General features: G+C 33.3%; 1 protein-coding gene across 1 annotated transcript in view; it reads right to left on the reverse strand.

The window, feature by feature from the left end:
• Window positions 1–7,034: 7,034 nt before the first annotated feature.
• Window positions 7,035–19,614, reverse strand: part of LOC106458333 (very-long-chain (3R)-3-hydroxyacyl-CoA dehydratase-like) — a 45,312-nt gene continuing 32,732 nt past the window's right edge. Inside the window, exons 9-10 of the mRNA XM_022384525.1 lie at window positions 17,895–18,029; window positions 7,035–9,194 (exon numbers count right to left, since the gene is read on the reverse strand). Of these exons, the coding sequence (XP_022240233.1) occupies window positions 9,115–9,194; window positions 17,895–18,029 (215 nt within the window). The 3' untranslated portion in view covers window positions 7,035–9,114. The remainder of the gene's footprint in view (window positions 9,195–17,894; window positions 18,030–19,614) is intronic.

Below are 19,614 nucleotides of genomic sequence, written 5' to 3' on the forward strand. Positions count from 1 at the left end.
GTGGTTGAGATATAGTGTGGTTGACATATCGTTATACATTCTTTTCTTTCACTCGTAAATTTTAGGAATCATACAAAAATTCAGGAAAATGCTCTAAATGGCTAACTATTCTCCAGCACGGCAAAATAGAATTATAACGTCGGCGTCACAGGAAGAAGAATGTCTATTAGCTTACTTATGATACAGGATCCAATGCGTGTTTCACATGTATTCTGTGAAAGATCAGAAACGAATAATGTACAGGTATACAGGCGAGTTTCTTAATTGTTCTAAAGCTAAAAACGATCTTGTAAACTTTGCTAAGACTGAAAAGTGACAGTGTATGAATACTATAAAAACTTAAAGTACCTCAATATTTTCATAAAGGGCTCTCTAACTTCTGTCAAAGATTTCTGAGTAGTATTTTATTGAATAATTACCTACTTTCTTTGGACTGTCTTGACAAGGTTACTTATTTAATGTCTCGGATTTTAAATAGCGTTTTCATATATTAAATAATTATAGCATAAAACTACACAATGGGCTATCTGTGTTCTGTCAACTACGGATATTGAAACCCGGTTTCTATCGTTGTACGTCCCAGACATACAGCTTGCTGAAGATAGAATATGTATTTTCCGAAACGTCCAATAATTAAGAGTTTGTTGCCGTACACACACGTGTCAAATGTTCGTTGTTGCTGTACTATTACTTTGATCCCTGTCGAGTGAATCTGTTGCTAATGTTATATAATGTACGAATATTTTAAAAACCAACGCTGTAACCAAAACATTTTGCCAAACAAAAACAAAATCAAATAATAATACCAAATGACCAAACTTTCAATACATTATTATAAAAACATATGTTAAATAAGTGCATATGTGTATGCGTGTTACAACACAATAATATATATCATCTAAACTTTGTCGCCAGAAAAAACTAGTGCGAAAATTCTGGTACACGACAACACCTGTACTTACCATGTAAGCACTGGAGGTATCACACACATTTTAAAAATTAAAAACAGTTAAAATCGGATAGAAAATATAATACCATAAAGCTACGTTTCGCCACCGTTAACTTGAAATTTCCCAGTACATTATACAACTGAATATAACATATTACATTTTATTAAGTTATTGGATACATTTAATCCTCAAGTTTCTTAGTTTTGATGTTGTGTCATTATTTACACAAGTATTAATCAAGGAGTTTATTGATTGTGCTCTTTCTTGTATAATGAAAAACCAAGAACAACACTTCTTTCACAAGTTACAAAACAAAAGTTTATTTTTGCAACAATACAAACTGCATGATGAGTTTTATGATCAGCTTGTCGGAATAGATATGCCCTCAATCCTACCCCCAGTGACACATCGGTAAGTCTGATGGCTTATAATGCTCAAAATCGAGTTTCGATAACCGTGGTGGGCACAGCACCGATAGCCCACTGTGTAGCTTTGTGTTCAAAAAGTATAATAGTCCATTAGTACCCGTAGTAGTTAACATTTTTATGAACATACTTGATTATAAATTTTAAGACAATTTTTTTTGACAAATATGTTGATGGTACGTTTGCTGGCTTTCTTACTGGACAAATGGTTAAACAGTTTTTAATATCTTTAAATTCATTGCATCTTAACGTACCCATTTTTCATGGTTAGTAAAGTTAATAATACTCTTAAAACAAATGTATTTAGGATGAAAACATACTGATTTATTTTAAATTGGTTGTCAGCTCATCAGAAGTCTAAAAAAATATGAATTATAAAACTTTGTTGGCTGTAGCTAAGATTAAATGTGGTTCAAGCAAAGAAATAAATGAATAAATACATCATATAGAAACTTTACTGGCAATGATGGTTAAAAATATTTAAGTACTGATAAGATGACAGAAAATCCATTAAGAGGGTTTGGTTTACTGTACTATTCCGTATACACCTGACTTGTGAACCACGATAAAAATAATGTGGCAAGAAATATAAAAGATGGATAAACTTCCAATGTTTGATAGATTGATTCTTTTACTAGGAAAATGGTTGAATGAAATAATATAAAATTAAACCAACTGTAGTTGAGTAAGAGATACTTTATAATGCAGTATGTACATACTGTAATAGTTTTTATATAGGGGTTTGGTTTGTTTTAAATTTCGCGAAAAGCTACACGAGGGATATCTGCGCTAGTCGTCCCTAATTTAGCAGTGTAAGACTAGAGGGAAGGCAGCTAGTCATCACCACCCACCGCCAACTCTTTGGGCTACTCTTTTTACCAACGAATAGTGGGATTGACCTTCACATTATAACACCACCACGGTGTGACAGGGATTCGAACCCGCGACCCTCAGATTGCGAGTCGAGTGCCTTATCCACCTGGCCATGCCGGGCCCAAATAAAAAGTACAATCGGGCTTTTCAGTAGTCAGTAAATGAACCTGAAAAGTATTCGTCTATCATACTACGATGGGCAAATCGTTTTAATACGGTGTTCCTCAGAAATTTTTATTCTTCTATTTTTCTAGGAGTGCTGTTGCTAAGTTTTTTTACATGTGTTTTACCTTATCTTTTTACTAATTCCCATATTGTTTGCATAGCTTATCCTTTCTATTATTGATTTATGTTTTCTGTTTAATCCTCAACTGAACACCATTTAAGTACAGTAACAAAACAAGCATTAAGTTACCAAGGTTTCAACTTTTATCAGAACTAAATATCTTACACCATTCAAATCTTACGCACATATATTCAGTATAAGGAATCTTATATTATAGAGAAATTGATCCATGGGGAGTTGTTTGGTAAGACTTTTACGTCGGTATCATTCCATGTTCTGCTAGTTATTTATGAGTTAAATTATAACTTCCCCTTTCCCCTGGTAGATAGAAACATAAGTTGCTGCGATAAACATTATCTATTTTTATAATTGTTCATTTGATCCAGGGTTTATACTTATAAACCCAACTCGATACTTTTTAAATGTATAACATCCTTGATGGCCATACTTATAAACCCAACTCGATACTTTTTTAAATGTATAACATCCTTGATGGCCATACTTATAAACCCAACTCGATACTTTTTTAAATGTATAACATCCTTGATGGCCATACTTATAAACCCAACTCGATACTTTTTAAATGTATAACATCCTTGATGGCCAAAACGTAGCTTCTCGCAGCAAATTCACATGCTCTATAAACTTAAGTATAATACGTGTGTTGCACTTACACATAGGATGAAGCAATTTTAAGTTTCAAAAACATATTGAACTAAACGTTTCCTTACCTATAAAACCCTTGTCAGTGTGATGTCTCTCCATCATTGGACATTTCTCTCATAAGGCATGAACTGGCCCTGTGGTAGATTTGTTTGTTGTGAAGCACAAAACTGCACAATGGATTATCTGTGCTGTGACCACCACGGGTATCGAAACCTAGTTTTTAGTGTTATATAATCCTTCAGACTTACCGTTGAAATAACAGGGAGCTAGAAAATAATCTCGATACTTTAATCTGTGAGAGCATTATAAGAATGACAGTCAATCTCTTAGTGTGGATTGTAGGATGCTGCTGATTGGCTACCTACCTTCTGGCCAGTTGTTCAAAATTAGGGACTGTGGCAGATAACATTAGTATACTACAATTGTTTCCTTTGCAAATGAACCAGAATCTAGGGATCACGTTAAGATTTATCTGAAACTGAGGATAAAAAAAAAAGTTGGATATACAAGGTGATTTAAAAAATATATTAAATTACTATATATCAAAACTGGTTGTCTTAAAGTAACTAAATTTTACCAGGAGTACAATGAGAATCGTAAATATTGTTCATGAAAGCTTGCCAGTAGCGTAGCAAATGCCCCCTCAACCCCAGGGGGCCCCAAATTTATTTTAACTTATCCAGATACATCTGGCACATGTCACAGGCCCGCAGAATTTTGAAAACACAAAAAGGATGGCATAGTTTGTTTGTTATGAATTTCGCGCAAAGCTACACTAGGGCTATATGCGCAACCCGTCCCTAATTTAGCAGTGTAAAACTAGAGGGAAGGCAGCTAGTCATCACCACCCACCGCCAACTCTTGGGCTAGTCTTTTACCAACGAATAGTGGGATTGGCCGCCACATTATCTCACGACTGAAATGTCTATATAATGCTGCTAATTCGACTACCGCCGTTCCACTGGGTTAGTCCCAAAATCGTATCTGACCGACAGATAGAAGGTTATTAGTAATAGCTGTATTTAGATTTTACTTACCAAATATTAGGAAGTTCTAAAAACGAAACGCCATGATCTTACACTATCACTCAAACTATAGTCACTTATACCGAATTTCCATTCACGTCTCAATACATTTGGCACACTTTACTTAAAGTGAGATCTAACTTTCGGAAAACTGCCATAATAACACATTTAATAGCGAGTCTTTCATAAACTGAAAATTAATTAAATATTTTTTGTTTGTTGTTGGCAAGTGTAGCTTGTCATATGTATAAGTGAACGACACACACTTACAAAACAAACTGAAACACATGACGGCTAAGAAATAAAGCGGTAAAGAAAACCTGATAACGGTAAACTTGCTAGGTGTAAATGTCTGAACACTAAAAGCTATCGTGTACTACAGTTGCTTCAACTAAACATTTACTGCTAACTTTATTACTAGTGTGCGAGTGAATCAACACAACCGAAATATAATATGGGAACTCGAAGATCTTCTTTTATTTTATTTTTTTTTACGATGAAAGTAATACTCAAATAAAAAAGACGGTAATTTAATAAATCTACAATCCAATTGTTTAGAGAATCTATATATGAACGAAGCAAATACAAGAAAGTTTTGCCCACTGCCTAATGTTGTTAGATTCTCTCATATGATTGCTATACAACATAAAACCTCTTGACTGATCCAAAATGATTACCTTTGACAGTTCTGTGACAAATAAAAGCTTTACTACATGAAGTACGCGATAGTTAGGGATGATTGCTTATGAAAAACACTTAATCCACACATTTAAATGAAGATATTGCTTAGAACAGAGGAAAAATACAACTCTTTAAAATAAATTTCCTTTGCTTTGCGGAATATCTATCTAGTATACACTTGATTTATTAGCTGTTATTAAGCACAGACACACAATGGGCCATCATGAGTTTTAAAACCCAATTTTTTATCATTATAAGCCTTCAGACATGCCACCATGGGGGCATCATTTGGTTATATTGATTTTAATTAATATGATAAATAATCAATCGTTATGAGCTGTGGCAGTATCCAATGACAGACATTGAAACAAATAACACTACCTAACAACAGTACGTGACTGGCAGTTCTGACATGTATCTTTTTTGGTAGAAGTCTTTAAAGCAAAGCTACTAAGGTTATCTGTCATGGTTCCTAATTTTGAACTGCTGACCAGAAAGAGAGCACTCAGTCAGTAGTACCCACACTAAGGTCACTCTTATAATGTACCCACAGATTAAAGTGAGAGGAATATTTTGTAGTATTGCAAAAATTTGAACCCAGCTCACCAGCTCCAAAAGCTAGACCTCAACCACAGGGCTAGCCCACATCTCTCAATCATTCATATTTTAAACATGAAATATACACATAAAAAATCCAAAAGCCAATGACCTGCTGGGTCTCTTAGGAGATTTTTTGGCCCTTGCCTGAAAGTACATATTTATTTCTCACTGTTCTTAATCATGTTGTTCCCTTAGCTTTCAAGTTTAAAAGCACTTTAAAACCTTCTCAAATTCATAACAGTTGTCATCTTGCAAGAACGGTCAATTCTAAACTGGACATGTGCAATAAAGCTTTACATTAACTGAAAAAACATGCAGTAAAATACTTTTATTCAGACTTTCCCTTCTAGGTCACACGCTGAAATAACCACTACATACAGAGGATTATTTTCAAACTATGGTAATATCATGCTACCATAATCTGGGACTAGACAAGGAAGAAACAACTTTCAAAAGTTGCTTGAACATGTAACAAATGGAAGTACTTTGTCACATTGTATGAAGCAATAAACTTCTTGTTGCATTTTGGTAAGTATGCTGATTGAAGTTATCAATGCTGTAATCAGTAACAGGTTGTTAATTCACAGTGGTTTTCATCTTTGAAATATCATAGTGCCTTGGGACAACTTAATTTTATTAAATAGTTATATTGTATGTAACTGAAGAGTATTAGAAAAAAAGTCAAAGAAATTGTAGTGAAACACAGACAGATAAAGTTATTTAATACTGATGCAGTGATGATAAACAAGAGATACAGTATTTTTATAAATACAAACTAGACAATGTCCTCATGATATAAACCAACACTAAAGATTATAGAATGAACTGCTAGTTCAAAGGATATTATCAAAGATGCAATATCAGCTAGTCTATGTACATATTAATTCTTTAAGTATTTTTGTCTATAACTCTTCTAGTACAATGATAATTTTTCCAAGTTTAATATTGCAAGTAGTAAATCTTTTTATTTTATTGAATAAAATAATTGTTTTACTGATTGTAATATTAAACCTGTTAATCAAAAATAATTTTGAGAACAAAGAGTGCATGAGCAATGTAAATTTTTATAAATTAGACAGTACATCACAGACTACTGAAACAAAAGTTTAACAGACATTCAAAATTTTTAACAAGCAGCCATATAAATAATGTATGTAACACTCAATATAAAATTTAAAACTCCACATTCAAACACAACAAAAACTAAGTTAATACTCAAGAATAAAAATGTTATTAAACTCAGCAGTGTAACAAATTTAAAAAGTCAATTAAAAACTTTTGACTAGTATAACACTCATCAAATATTAAACAACAATTAAGTTTGAATTACTTTGTGAACTTCTTTCAACATATTTAAGAATTATTTAGTAATAAAAATATAAACTGCATAAACAACATTTCAAGTAGGTTCTATAGCTGAAGGACTCTTATGAATTGTTTGTAATTGTGTACAATAAATGTGTTTCTTTAGCTTCAACATTATGGTGCATAAATTCAAAGTTATCTTCATTGACTTCATTCTCAATGATAATGAAGAAAAGTTTAATCTAGAAAGATATTTTGTCTACATAGTTCATCGAAACCTAACTTGACATTCTTGCAGTGTAGAAGAAACAAAGCGAATCCTAATATTGCTCTTATATTTAAATGTTCTAATTATGCACTTCTGTTATCTCATGTAATAGTGATATATATTTCTGGTATGCATTTTTACTAGTACATATATATCTTTATACCTATAACACACTTTATAGTATAGCTATGTATACAATACTCACAATACACTTTTAATATCATACAGGATTAATTAATTTTAGTTTCATTAGAACACCATGATGGAGAAACTGTGATTAAGCTTGATATATACGTCTTCTACATCAGTAGTTTTATGTATATGTAAGTATATATATATATATATACATACAGCCAGTTGATAATATAGCTTCCTGTTTTAACTGATTCATTATCTTAGATTAGACTTCACATTCAAAGTTAATTAACTCACCAAAATGAATCAGTGATTCTCAACCTTTCTATGACACATACCTCCAGTCAGATCTTAATGCCAGCAATGTACCCCTGACAAATATAATTAATTTAAAAAACCAGAAAGTGGTTTATATTAATAAAAAGGTGAATGAAAAGAAACAATTCATAATAAGATGATTTCATATTAACCTGAATACATACTTTTGGGTATTCATCTATCATTATTTGTAAAACTAAAAATTTGCCCATTTCAATTGAAAAGTTTGTAACTGTATACAAAAAATTAAAGGTTTAGACATTAACACTAATTGCAGATTGATTTGCAAAATATGTTGATTAGGAAACACTAAATTAAAATATTTAAGTAGAAATTATGAATTGCCTGTATAAAGTGAATGGTAGGTTGTTTTTAGTAAGATACTCAACGAAATTTTGAATATTAACACAAATTAACAACAACATGAAATATGAATGATTTTTAGCAGTAATATTAAATCTCAAAATTAAGTTACACAAGTTGGAGAGTGAAGTTTGGTTTGAGATCTAAAGAAATTAAATTAAAATAATTTACAATTTTTATGTGAAATGACACTCATTATAAAACTAATGGTTATCATAATGACCTTTTCTTCTAAAAACATCTTCTAGTTCAAAATTAGAACACCAGGTATTTGTTTTTAAGATAGTTATCAGTTATCTTGTGTTAAGTTTTAATTAACATTCTAAAACTACAATGAGTAGACAAAATCAAAGTTTTTACCTATTGGGTTTCATGTATTTATGATCAAATAAAGAAAAACAATACTAAATTTCATATATTTAAAGAAAAGCAAAAAAAAAAGTTTTAGCAAAGTTGGACTAATATTGTTTTCTAATGAATTCTTTTTTTACTTGAGTTTGATTATATGAATATGCTAACTGGAAACTGGGTGACAAAACCTATATGAAGTTTTGTATTTTTTAGCCAATATGACAATAAGCATATTCTATTTTTACACCAATTTTAAAGAATCCAGTTAGTATCACTAAAAGTATCACCATATATGCTAGCCACTAAAGGGTAATGAGAGACAAACCAATATTTTTGTTTTCTCATTGTATTATTCTGGTTGTAATTTGTGTTCAATATGTTTTTTTATATCCTGCTTCCTATTTATAATGTGATAACATAAACACCATTTTATTGTTTTATTACCATCAGTTTTAACCTGCAAGCAGTTAGTAATCAAGGCCATGATGATATTCTCCTACACTAAAAGTTGCTGTGATAACATGAACATAACTTTTATGCAATACCCTCTTTTTCACATTAGTAAAATTTCTTTATTTTTCCACAGAAAACTAAAAACTATCACCACAGTGAAATGAAAAATTCAAATGATCACACTCTCACACTAGTCTAATTTATGAAACTTTGTAAGAAATAATCTACTGCATTTTAAATTCTTACACTAAAACTACCACAGTATATCTCCCTAAATCCTAGTTTGTAGCCATTTGACATAGCTACTTCAAAAATACCCTATTTCATAATAGCAAGCTTTTACTTCCGTCATTTGTTTGGAGACTAGGAAACTGTTTAATAATTCCAGAAAAAAAGTGTGAACATAATGAACTGCTCATTCTATCTTCCACAGCCTTGATGCTCCTAGATACTTCTTCCTCTTTCTGTACATGTGTAACATCATAAAATATAATGCTGAAAGAGCAAAAGATGAAAGTTTTATTTTAAAGGAAAATCAATATCTGACAATATTAAAATAAACTACAGTAATACAGTGGTTCTCAAACTTTTTATCTGTGGAGCACTTTGGCAGGGCAAAAGAACCCGTGGACCACCTACTGATTATACCTTATCTGTGCTGTTCTTTAGCATGGCCTTGGCTGTAGCACTGTACATTAGTGACTTGCATTGTGGACCAGCCTGCTGACCACCAGTGGGTCAACAACACTTTGAGAACCACTGCTGTAATACATCTAATGTTCAACATATATTATTACACCAGCAATTACATACGTAAAGTTAAGGCTATAAAGATTCACATGAGTAAAACATTACACCAGTTTTAATACTGAACCTGTATGTATTAATGTTACTTTAAATGAGATGAATGAACGTTTATAAAATTAACTTGGTTACAAAAAAAAATATTTGCTAATAAACTAATTAGTTCTTACATTAAGATATGTTTGCCATTAAACATTCAAACTTTTATTTACATTGTAATTATATTATACATAATTAATATGATAGGGTAGTTGTGGGTTCTAAACCTATTTTCAGTTCAGCCAACTTTTATGATAACATGAACAAAGTGGCTTAAAATTTGCCAAGAGGTCTTTAAAACTTGTATTCACATTTTTCTGAAAAAACACTACAACACCAAACATTAAATTTAGTTCCAAAAAATAGAAAGGCTATTTGTTCATTTCTATAATTAAAAGCTTAAAATCTTTAGAACTCTAAACTTTTCAGTTATTGTAAGCCTACCCTTAAAGAGCTACAATATAAATCTACAGAGTTTTAAGAAAAATTTTAACTGTTAGTGTCATCATTCAAGATTGAAATAAAGTTAATCACTTTCAAAAGTTCATCCAACAACTAAATAAAGAGGTATGAAATTTCCACATTTTCAGTGGCTTTGTTCAAATGTTTATAAACAGTCATAGTTTTCAGTTTAAAAAAATAAGTTAGAAAACTTATATTCACTGTTTTGACAAATGTTTTTTTCCATTTCAAGGCTGGAGAAATGTGTCACATTACCTTTCTAAAGAGAAACAATATTTAAGTTGTGTGTGACACAAACACACTGGTGTTTATATGTAATGTGATACAAATCTTGATTTAGTAAATGACAGTAATTGTTTTTTTTCTTAATATTCAAAGAGCTTGCTGTTTATATAACAGTAAATATATAAAATACGTAAATATAATATAAAAAATTAATATAAAATCTCAACTCGACTGGGATTTGAACATGAGGTTTTCCGATGATAATCGAGTGCTTTAACTACTATGCCACCCAGTCTTTATAATCTAGCGTTAACACATAATTCAAATCCCTAAACTAAAGTATCATGTCATTCTTGTTTTCCTAATACCGTAAGATCTTGCTCTAAACATGATGAGTTAATAATTTATAAAAGTTTACTCAACTAAATCCCAAACACAAGACATACATGGAATAGTTTAGTGCCGTTACTACTGAGCCAATTTAATAATGTTAACAGATATTTGAAATCCATAATTTTAAGTACTGCAGAATTTAAGTGCTTCTGAATATTCAAAGAGTTTGCTCTAAGCATAATCTGTTATGAATAAACGAAATCCCAACTATAAATATATTTCATAAACCATACCTTGTTTGTGTACTTATTGGCATTGCCATCCTTACACGATCATTATTTTTTTTCAAATTTTTTATTTACTTTTTATTGCCCCTCTTAATCAATATAAATAAATGGCAGTCGTTAGGAAGGCAGCAGTTTTAGCCTGGTGTGATGAGTTTGTCTTGATGGAGATCATGTGTTGAAGTTAGTGAAACGTTATTCTGCTTCTGCACTCCCCAAGTTAAGATGCAAAATTTTGGTGTGTAAATCATAAATCATTACAACAACTTCAAGTATTGGTGAACTAGCCCTTCTGATGCCAGAATCAGAATAATCAGCAGAACATTTGGCTGTTACACTACTCACCGGTTCTCTAAACTGAAGGTCTTAATAACATTTGAAAACTTCAAAAACCTAAGTTAGGTGTTTATAAAATACACAATATGCAGGGGCCATATTTTACCCAGCCTCTGCTTTGAATTACAGATGCAAAGTAATGCATGTGGGTTATCATAATTTTAACCATAAGTATAATTTTGATAGGAATAACTTTAACAGAATTACTGAAGAAAAAGATCTTGGCATTCTGGTTGATCAGTCGCTTAAGACAACTAAGCAATGTGCTGATGCTAGTAGCAGGGCAAATAGAATATAACATTGCATCTACAGAAATACTGAATACAAACCTAAGGAGGTTATAATGTCATTGGTTAGGCTACGCTTGGAGTACTGTGTTCAGTCTTGGGATCTTTACCTTAGAAATGATATTGAATTGTTAGAAACGAATCAGAGGAAGGCTATCAGGATGATAGCTGAGATGGAACGGTTCTCAATAACAGAATAGGTTAAGATCTCTGAAATTGTTTTTTCTTGAGAAAAGAAAGTGTTAAAGAGGATCTGATTGAGGTGCATAAGATTGTTAAGGGAATTGTACTTTTTGTACTTAGTATTGAGAAGGGTAGGACCAGGGGCCACAAAAATAGATTGTGGAAGGGTAGGAGAAAAATAGAACTTAGCTGAAAGTGACTAACAGGGTAGTTGGCTGGCCTTTTTCAATGGGTTTTCTTCAAATGTGGTGGAAGCAGTAAGTTTAAGGAGGTTTAAGGGAAGGCTTGATAAATATTTGAATTATAAGGGCTGCATTTGAGTTTATATATATGTATATGTGTGTATGTACATATATATAGTTTAGTGGATGGGGAAGGCTAGATGGATCGACAGGGCTCTTGTTCTCCTTAAATGTTATGTATAGTTTAAAAGAAATGGGGATTAGTGCAAAAGCCAATGCTGTACATTTATGATTAATCAATTACCTTTTGGTAGTGAGAAGTGGTTACATCGATAAGTGTCATGAAAACTAATTGATTAATCAAAAGTCTACATTTTCCTATACCGAAAACGTATTTCCGATAATAATTACCTCCTCTCTTGACGAAAGTTTCTCTTCTCTGCCCATCTAAGAATTGGTATGAATTATATCTCATTTGCTTCAGGCTTTATACCCCACTATATTACCCCTAGCAATTTTAATCTTGTGATCTTTTCCACCTACGTCAATGCACCCTCTATACCAGATCTGTATACAAGCTCCCCACTATTACTTCTTATTCACTTTTTAGAGACTGGCAAAATTATCAGACCCAAACACTGGCCATTGTGGGGAGGAAGAGCGGGATAGTGTGAAAGGATATATTATCCGAAATACATTTTCGGCATAGGAAAATGTATACTTCTGAAACACACTTTAGCTAGAATCCCAAACTGGCATGGTGGAGAGGCTGGTGAGGGCAACATCCACACAAAAAGTATCAGTGTAGGAAACGTGCAAATTGAGATATAGTATAGCACACTAGTAGGGTCTTCACTACTTTAAAGAACAGGTATGCTCTTTGTCTGGATAATATGAAATCTAAAACTTTGGCAGTAAAGGCCAACTGGCCACAGTGTCAAATCTGTAACATCGTGAGAAGAAACATGTAAGGAGGGACATCTATTCAAAAACTGGTTCGTCCTGCAATACCAGACACGTCTGGTCTGGAAATATTGTACATGTTCACGAGAGTCAACCAGGCCCCAACCATGCAGACAAGGTTCCGTGTCTCATTGTTGGAATTACAGGGCTGTGGACAGAGGAGAAAACTGCTAAGTCATGTAAATAGTGCAGTATAAAGGTGTTAGGTGTGGTCCATTTACCAGCCTGTACAATTTCCTCCAGTGGGTGATGCAACTGAGTTGCCAGGGATATAGAGAGATGTTAAATTTGATGAGATGAGACCCAAAGAAGTCTCTGCCCCAACAATAAAAGCACAGGGTAAGGCATACAAAACAATTGATGAATCCAACCTGTCAGAGTGACAGGGGATAAGTCATGTGACACAGTAAGATCCCGATGGATAAAAAAACAGTAATGTGAACCCCAAAATGCTTAAGTGTGTGCCACATAACATTGGAGAGCCTGAACTGGGCATAAAAGATTATCTGTATCTGAGCGGTCGTATAAATGTGAAATGGAGGGAAGATGAATAGGAGAGAAAGCTGCTCAAATTCTGGGTAGAAAAGATCTGCCTGGACATAAAGAAGAGAGTCCAGTGTACGTGAAGCGCAAACACAACCGAATGTCGGTGGTCTGCTAGCCAATAACAGAATAAGTTAAGTCTTAAGTGAAAGATGATATAGTAAACATGACCCAAAAGGTGGATGAGATGAGGCATTGAGAACTACTGTAATATCCCAATTAGGAACCTGGAAAGGATGATGAGGATGGATAACCCAAAAAAGATTTCAGAATTAATGACAAAGCCAGAGACTCAAACACTTTTCTTCTCTTACAAAGACCAAAGGTAGCCAATAAATCAGCCATATACAGGGCAATAGAAGAAAGTGCTAAACCTTTGGTGAATAACCATATCAGAAATTGGGAGACATGTGGCACAGTGGGACAAGAAGGGTTAAACCCATGTCTGAGAGACTAGTGATAATAAGTAAACCATTTCCATTGACAAACTTCCAAAGAAAAATGCTGAATGAACTGTGTTAATAAGAACACTGCCCAAGAAGTCAATCCCTGATTTCACATGATGGACCTCATAAAAGTCAGACATGAAGTTGAAGAACATCAACTGCTGGATGAAAAATGTCTCACTGTGGCTGATATAAGAGAGATGGCCAGAAAGGAAAGAGTTTGACACTCTTGAAGATACTGGAGGAGTGGAAACCAAGGCTGATGCAGCCAATGAGGTGCCACCAGAAGGACTTGTCATGACATGGAGTGAATCAGTGCAAGTACCTTGAATAACAGATCAAGATCTGTCCAATCCTGGCTGAGAGAATTTATGCCCAAAACCAGAGGGTGAGGTACAGGAGACCAGAAGGACAGGAGCTGAGCATTTCAGTGTGTGGCAGTAGCATTGATCTGAGGCATTCCATGAGCAGATCCAACGAAAAACTTGAGGATGAAGCATCCATTCCATGGGAAGAGCTCTGTTGGGACAAGATAACTGGTCAGTCACTAAATTCATTACACCTGGAACATGATAAGCAAGGAGAACGATCTGATGTTTGTGTGCCCAAAAGAGCAGATCCAATGTTCAAAATCAAACAGATATGGAGTGGGTGCCCTCTTCCTTTGGAATGTATGAGATGATTGTGGAATTGTCCGAGTGAAGCATTACCACCTCCCCTTGCAACAAATCAAGACCCTTAGTCATAGCTCGTTGAACAGCTAGAAGTTCTAATAGATTGATGTGAAGGGAAGTTTCCTCTTCTGTTTAAAGACCTTTGAATTCCATATTCTCTATACAAGCATCCCAGCCCTGGAGAGCAGCATAGCCTGAAGGCGTAAAGGTTAAGATAGGGTCCGATTTAGCCTGGAATTGAAAAACACCCCTAAATAGATGAGGTACTGTGTAAGAATAGATTTCCCCTTTTTTATAAGAAACCCAGCTCTTGCAGCTTCTGATAACAGTGTTTGAATGTGAAGTTCTGCCAAGTGGTGGGAAGGGGCGAGAAGAAGCCAGTCATCCATGTATGGTGAGTGTGAATGCCTAATGAGTAAAGATGATGTCTAAAGGATCTGACTAGCTGGCAAAAAACATATGGGGCAGATGCAAGGCTGAATGGAAGAGTATGAAACTAAAAAACCTGGTTGTTGTGCATGAAATGGAGATAATGTCATGAAGACTCTGTGATCAGAATATAAGGGTAGGCATCAGCAACATTGAATTATGTCCTCCACAGACCTGTGAAAAGAGCCACTGAAGGGAAAGAAACGACTGAGACAAGAAAGGTCGATGACAGGTCACCAATCATCCATCTTTTTCGGTACTACAAACAGCCAGGAATAAAAACCCTTGAGAGAGGAGTCGATGAGCTCTATGGCCTTTTTGTGATAAAGATCGTGGATGGTTTGAGCTTGACAAATGAAAGTAAGAGGACCCTTGGAGTGGAAAGCTAACCAGTATGAGAGACAATTGAAGAGGAGACGTGAACTGAATTACTAATCTTCTTCCGAGAATTTGCATGACCTGCTAGTCTGTGGTGAAGGGCTCCCATACTGACACAAACCCCTCTGAGTCAAAACTTCACAGGACCCAACTTTATCAGGTAGTCACTGAGACCATAGTATGTGCTCCACCCTAGAGGAGGATACCGGCTGGTAAGGTTGGAATTGCCCTTGTATTCCAGTGTATTATGACACTAGAGCCAGAGGTTTGGAAACTTGAATGGAAGATGCAAGAAACCTTTGGGACAGTCAAGAAGCTAGGGTAAAAAGGGAAGAATGGAGATGGCCACATTCACTTGAAATTCCATAGAATTAGGAATATCAGCAAAAATAGACTGTCGGAGAAAAGGATCTTCTCTGAGATCTCTAAGGGTTGAAGCAGGAAGACGAACCTCCCTCCAGTAAGGCATCTCTCTCCAAAACATCCCAATAACAAACCAACCAAGATACCAAGGAGAGAGCAGAAGCCAATAACCTGACCAATGGCCTCAGACAATAGTTGCAAAAATGATAAAAAATGCAAAACTGTTGTAATTGAAAGACAATGGAAATCAGGACATTCTGATCCAATAAACGAGAAGGACAAGGCATGGCAGCACCCTCACTCAAATGATCAACAAATCTCCTTTCATGCACAGCAATGTCTGGTGAAGGTGGAAGAACCAGGTAATCAGACAAATGATTTTCCCACAATAAAGGAGAAGATTTGTAAGCTACAGGAGAAATACTTAAAACATTACAAACTTGGAATACTACTTGCAAAACAGGTGCAGGTGGCGGAATGTCTGTCTTAGGCTCGTGATTAGCTGTCTGAGCAAAGGTGTCAGAAATATAGAGTCTAAATTCTAATAGTCCACCTTTGATCCGCCCACAAGCTCAGCCTCAGAGCTACAAGAAGAAAAAACATCAGACTGCATATATGATTCTACCTCTCTGCATATAAAAACTCTTTGTCCTCCACCAAAGGTCCCCCCCCCATTCCCAATGCCCAGCTAACACCACACTTGTGAGGTGGTAGAAGAGGAGCATTAGGTGACTCCGTGTTTGAGATGTGAATGTGTGTATTCATATTTGAAAACTGGCCCTCAAACAGGTCTAGAAGAAAACCAAAAGAAAATATAGTTGTAATGCTGAATAAAATCCCACAGTAATCACGTAAGACTGTCATCATGATTTTTGCCGTCAAGAAAGTGAATAAGAAGTAATAACAGGGAGCTTGTATAGAGATCTGCTGGAGAGAGTAACAATATTAAAATCACTAGGGGCGATATAGTGGGGTATAAAGACTGGAACAAGTAAGGTAGAATTTATACCAATGCTTAGATGGGTAGAGAAGAGAAATTTTCGTTGGAATAAAGCTAAAGTGCAAGAGGAAGTAGGTGTGTTTCGGAATTAGTTTTTATTACCCTTTTCAATTATTCCAAGTGATCGAGAAATTACTTTTATGTTTGTTTGTTGTTAAGCACAAAGCCACATAACACGTTAATTTTGAATAACTGAATAGAAGGAAGGCACATTTTTGGAAACATCTGCTGCCAATTTGTTTTTCTTTTGCTTACACATACAATGGTTTGAGGAATGCAATAGATTAACTGGGCTGTTGATTAATCAATTAGAAATACTACTAATTGCCCAACTCTACATTAAAAATACATTTTTGGAAAGAAGAAAGCAATAATAAATTTTCAATGAATGCATTGAAATGTCCTATTTTGTTGATTACAGACACTGACCCTCAAGAAGTCAATCCCTATCAATAAACACCCTCCGGAAATATCATACCTTACTGTTAAATTTATCCAATCAAAGTTCAATGTACCCTTGTATTATTATATATATATTTGTTGTTTCAATGCATTCATTGTAGTTAATGTACCTGATGATGCCAGGTTAACCTGGCGAAACATTGTACTTTCATTAAATTTTACTCTGTTTATCCGATTTATGAAGTTTACTTTTAGTTATGACATGACTTTTTTAATTATTATACTAAAAATTATTATATAAAAGATTCTATCCCAAAAAATATCAAAATCTATATATTTGATGATTATTATGGTAATAAATGAAAACCTTAAGTTTCCAAATGTCACACAGATATAAAGAGAAGTAAATAAAAAGGGTTAAAGGTAAAATCCTTTTAAAGCATTAGAAAAACTTCCCTCTATAACCTAAGTAACTAGTTTAAACTAACAAATATCACCATTAAATCTCAAGTGGTGCAGAATGTTAAAATACAAACGACTTTCTGTACATTCTTTTTAGTGCATACTTCTACCTACCTGCTAATACACAAGAAGATGCACAGTTTTAAGCTCATGTATAAAATGTTAAAATTTTCTTCTTACTTCTAAGAATTTATACCACCTGATGTAATGATTTTTCATAACATCCATATACAATATCATGTTCTTATACCCCACAACTTTTGTATAAAGTACTAGCTTAAAAATGGCAAACAAAATCGGTTGACTTCATACTTTAAATATGGTGTCTCATACAAAAAACAAACAAGAGATTATATAACATATAAATATCTTTAAATGCTTTTTGTTGTACTTTACTCACTAGGAAAAAATCCCAGCAACAGATAAAGTCTCAGTGCACCAGGGAAGGAAAATGAAAAATTCCACTGGTTGGGAAGTTTCATGCTGAACTTTCCTGTTTGTTCAAAATAGGGAATGTTTCTGAACATGATTATTGCTGTAGAAAATAAACAAAACAGTAAAAATCAAAATTTTTCAATCCTAAGAAAATGAAGAAACTTTAATATTTCAACAAGATCAAAGGATTAATATACTACATATATAATACTAATATGAACTCATTGTTTTTCTTCAATATTGTTTAAACTGTACATTTTTAAATCTTTTATCCTATAGAATTATTGAGAGAATGTAAATGAAAAAAATTAAAGTTATCAAATTAATTCACCTCTTTAAGGTTATACAGAAAAAGTAGAAAAGATGTATACAAATACAAAAAGAAAAAAAAGGTTTCAGTGCAATTGCCCCAAATATTTAGCAACAATATTTATTTTTTGGTAATCCAATATTATCTTCTTGTCCTAAGTTTTAATGTTAAAAGTTCTGTACAGTATTATATATTTTAATTTTTAATTGCTGAATACAAAAACACTGATACAATTCTATGTTGTTTTTAATAACTTTATGATTACTTATCAACTGTGTTGAAATGTATTGACATAAATGCATTTTGTAAAAACACTGGGGAATATGATCACTGATACAAGTATAAATATTCATTGTATGACTTGAAGTATTTACAGTACAAATCAACTGCAAGAGATGGCTTTAATACATTTTAAAAATTAGATATAAAATATTACTTTATCTTGTATTAGTAAGCTACATGTACAATAAATTAGTGTTATTATTAGAAGTCACCAGTTTTAAAAGAATAGTAACTTAAGTATACCCAGTTAAGTTCCTATATAGCTTCTCTTTAATAATTGACAACTTGCATGTTATTAAAAGCACTTTCATATTGAAAACTAAGCTGTGGAGAAGGTTTAGATATAGTTTTAATTGCCTGTTTTTAAAATAGATGTCTATATTAACTCCTTCACTTAACAACAGGTTTTCAGTATATGTTTGCAGAATTCACAATAACTTTGGCACTTTCAACAAAAGTTCAATGTCTTCAAAGTGTTTTCTTCAAGCATGTGACTGTTTCTTAGCAATATATATATATATATATATATACAAAAAATACAAAATTATCCTGTATTCATTGACAAAGCCACACAAAAAATCACAACACAGTGTACGTACATGTAAATTTCTCATATAGATTCATTACCTTAGCAAATAACCTTCCAAAAAATGGAGGTATTGACTTTTGGAAAACATTTCACCCTAATTCCTTTTTAGGAGTACTGACTTTTAAAAGTACACAGCTTAACCTTTCATTTTAAGGAGTAATGATTTGGAAGAGTTAATTAAGTAACTGGGTGATAATAACTATTGAGATTCATGTTAATAATACCCTTAATTTTAGTCTATTCAGTTTACATCTAATCTAGTTTATGAAAAATAAATTTGGGTTTTCTAAAATATATATATACTAGTGTTGTATTTTCTTTCTTCCTATAAGAGTTGGTTCAAAATATCCAATAAAACAGGTACAGTAAACTAGCATCAACTCCAGATTACATTACTACTAGAATTAAATGGACTTCTCTTGATTACACAATTTCAAACAAATTTTTGATGTTGTATATGATTGTGATCTTTAAAGGAAACTACTTTAAGATATTTCCAATAAT

This window comes from Limulus polyphemus, unplaced genomic scaffold, assembly GCF_000517525.1.
Source record: "Limulus polyphemus unplaced genomic scaffold, Limulus_polyphemus-2.1.2 Scaffold447, whole genome shotgun sequence".
Taxonomy (NCBI): Eukaryota; Metazoa; Arthropoda; class Merostomata; order Xiphosura; family Limulidae; genus Limulus; species Limulus polyphemus.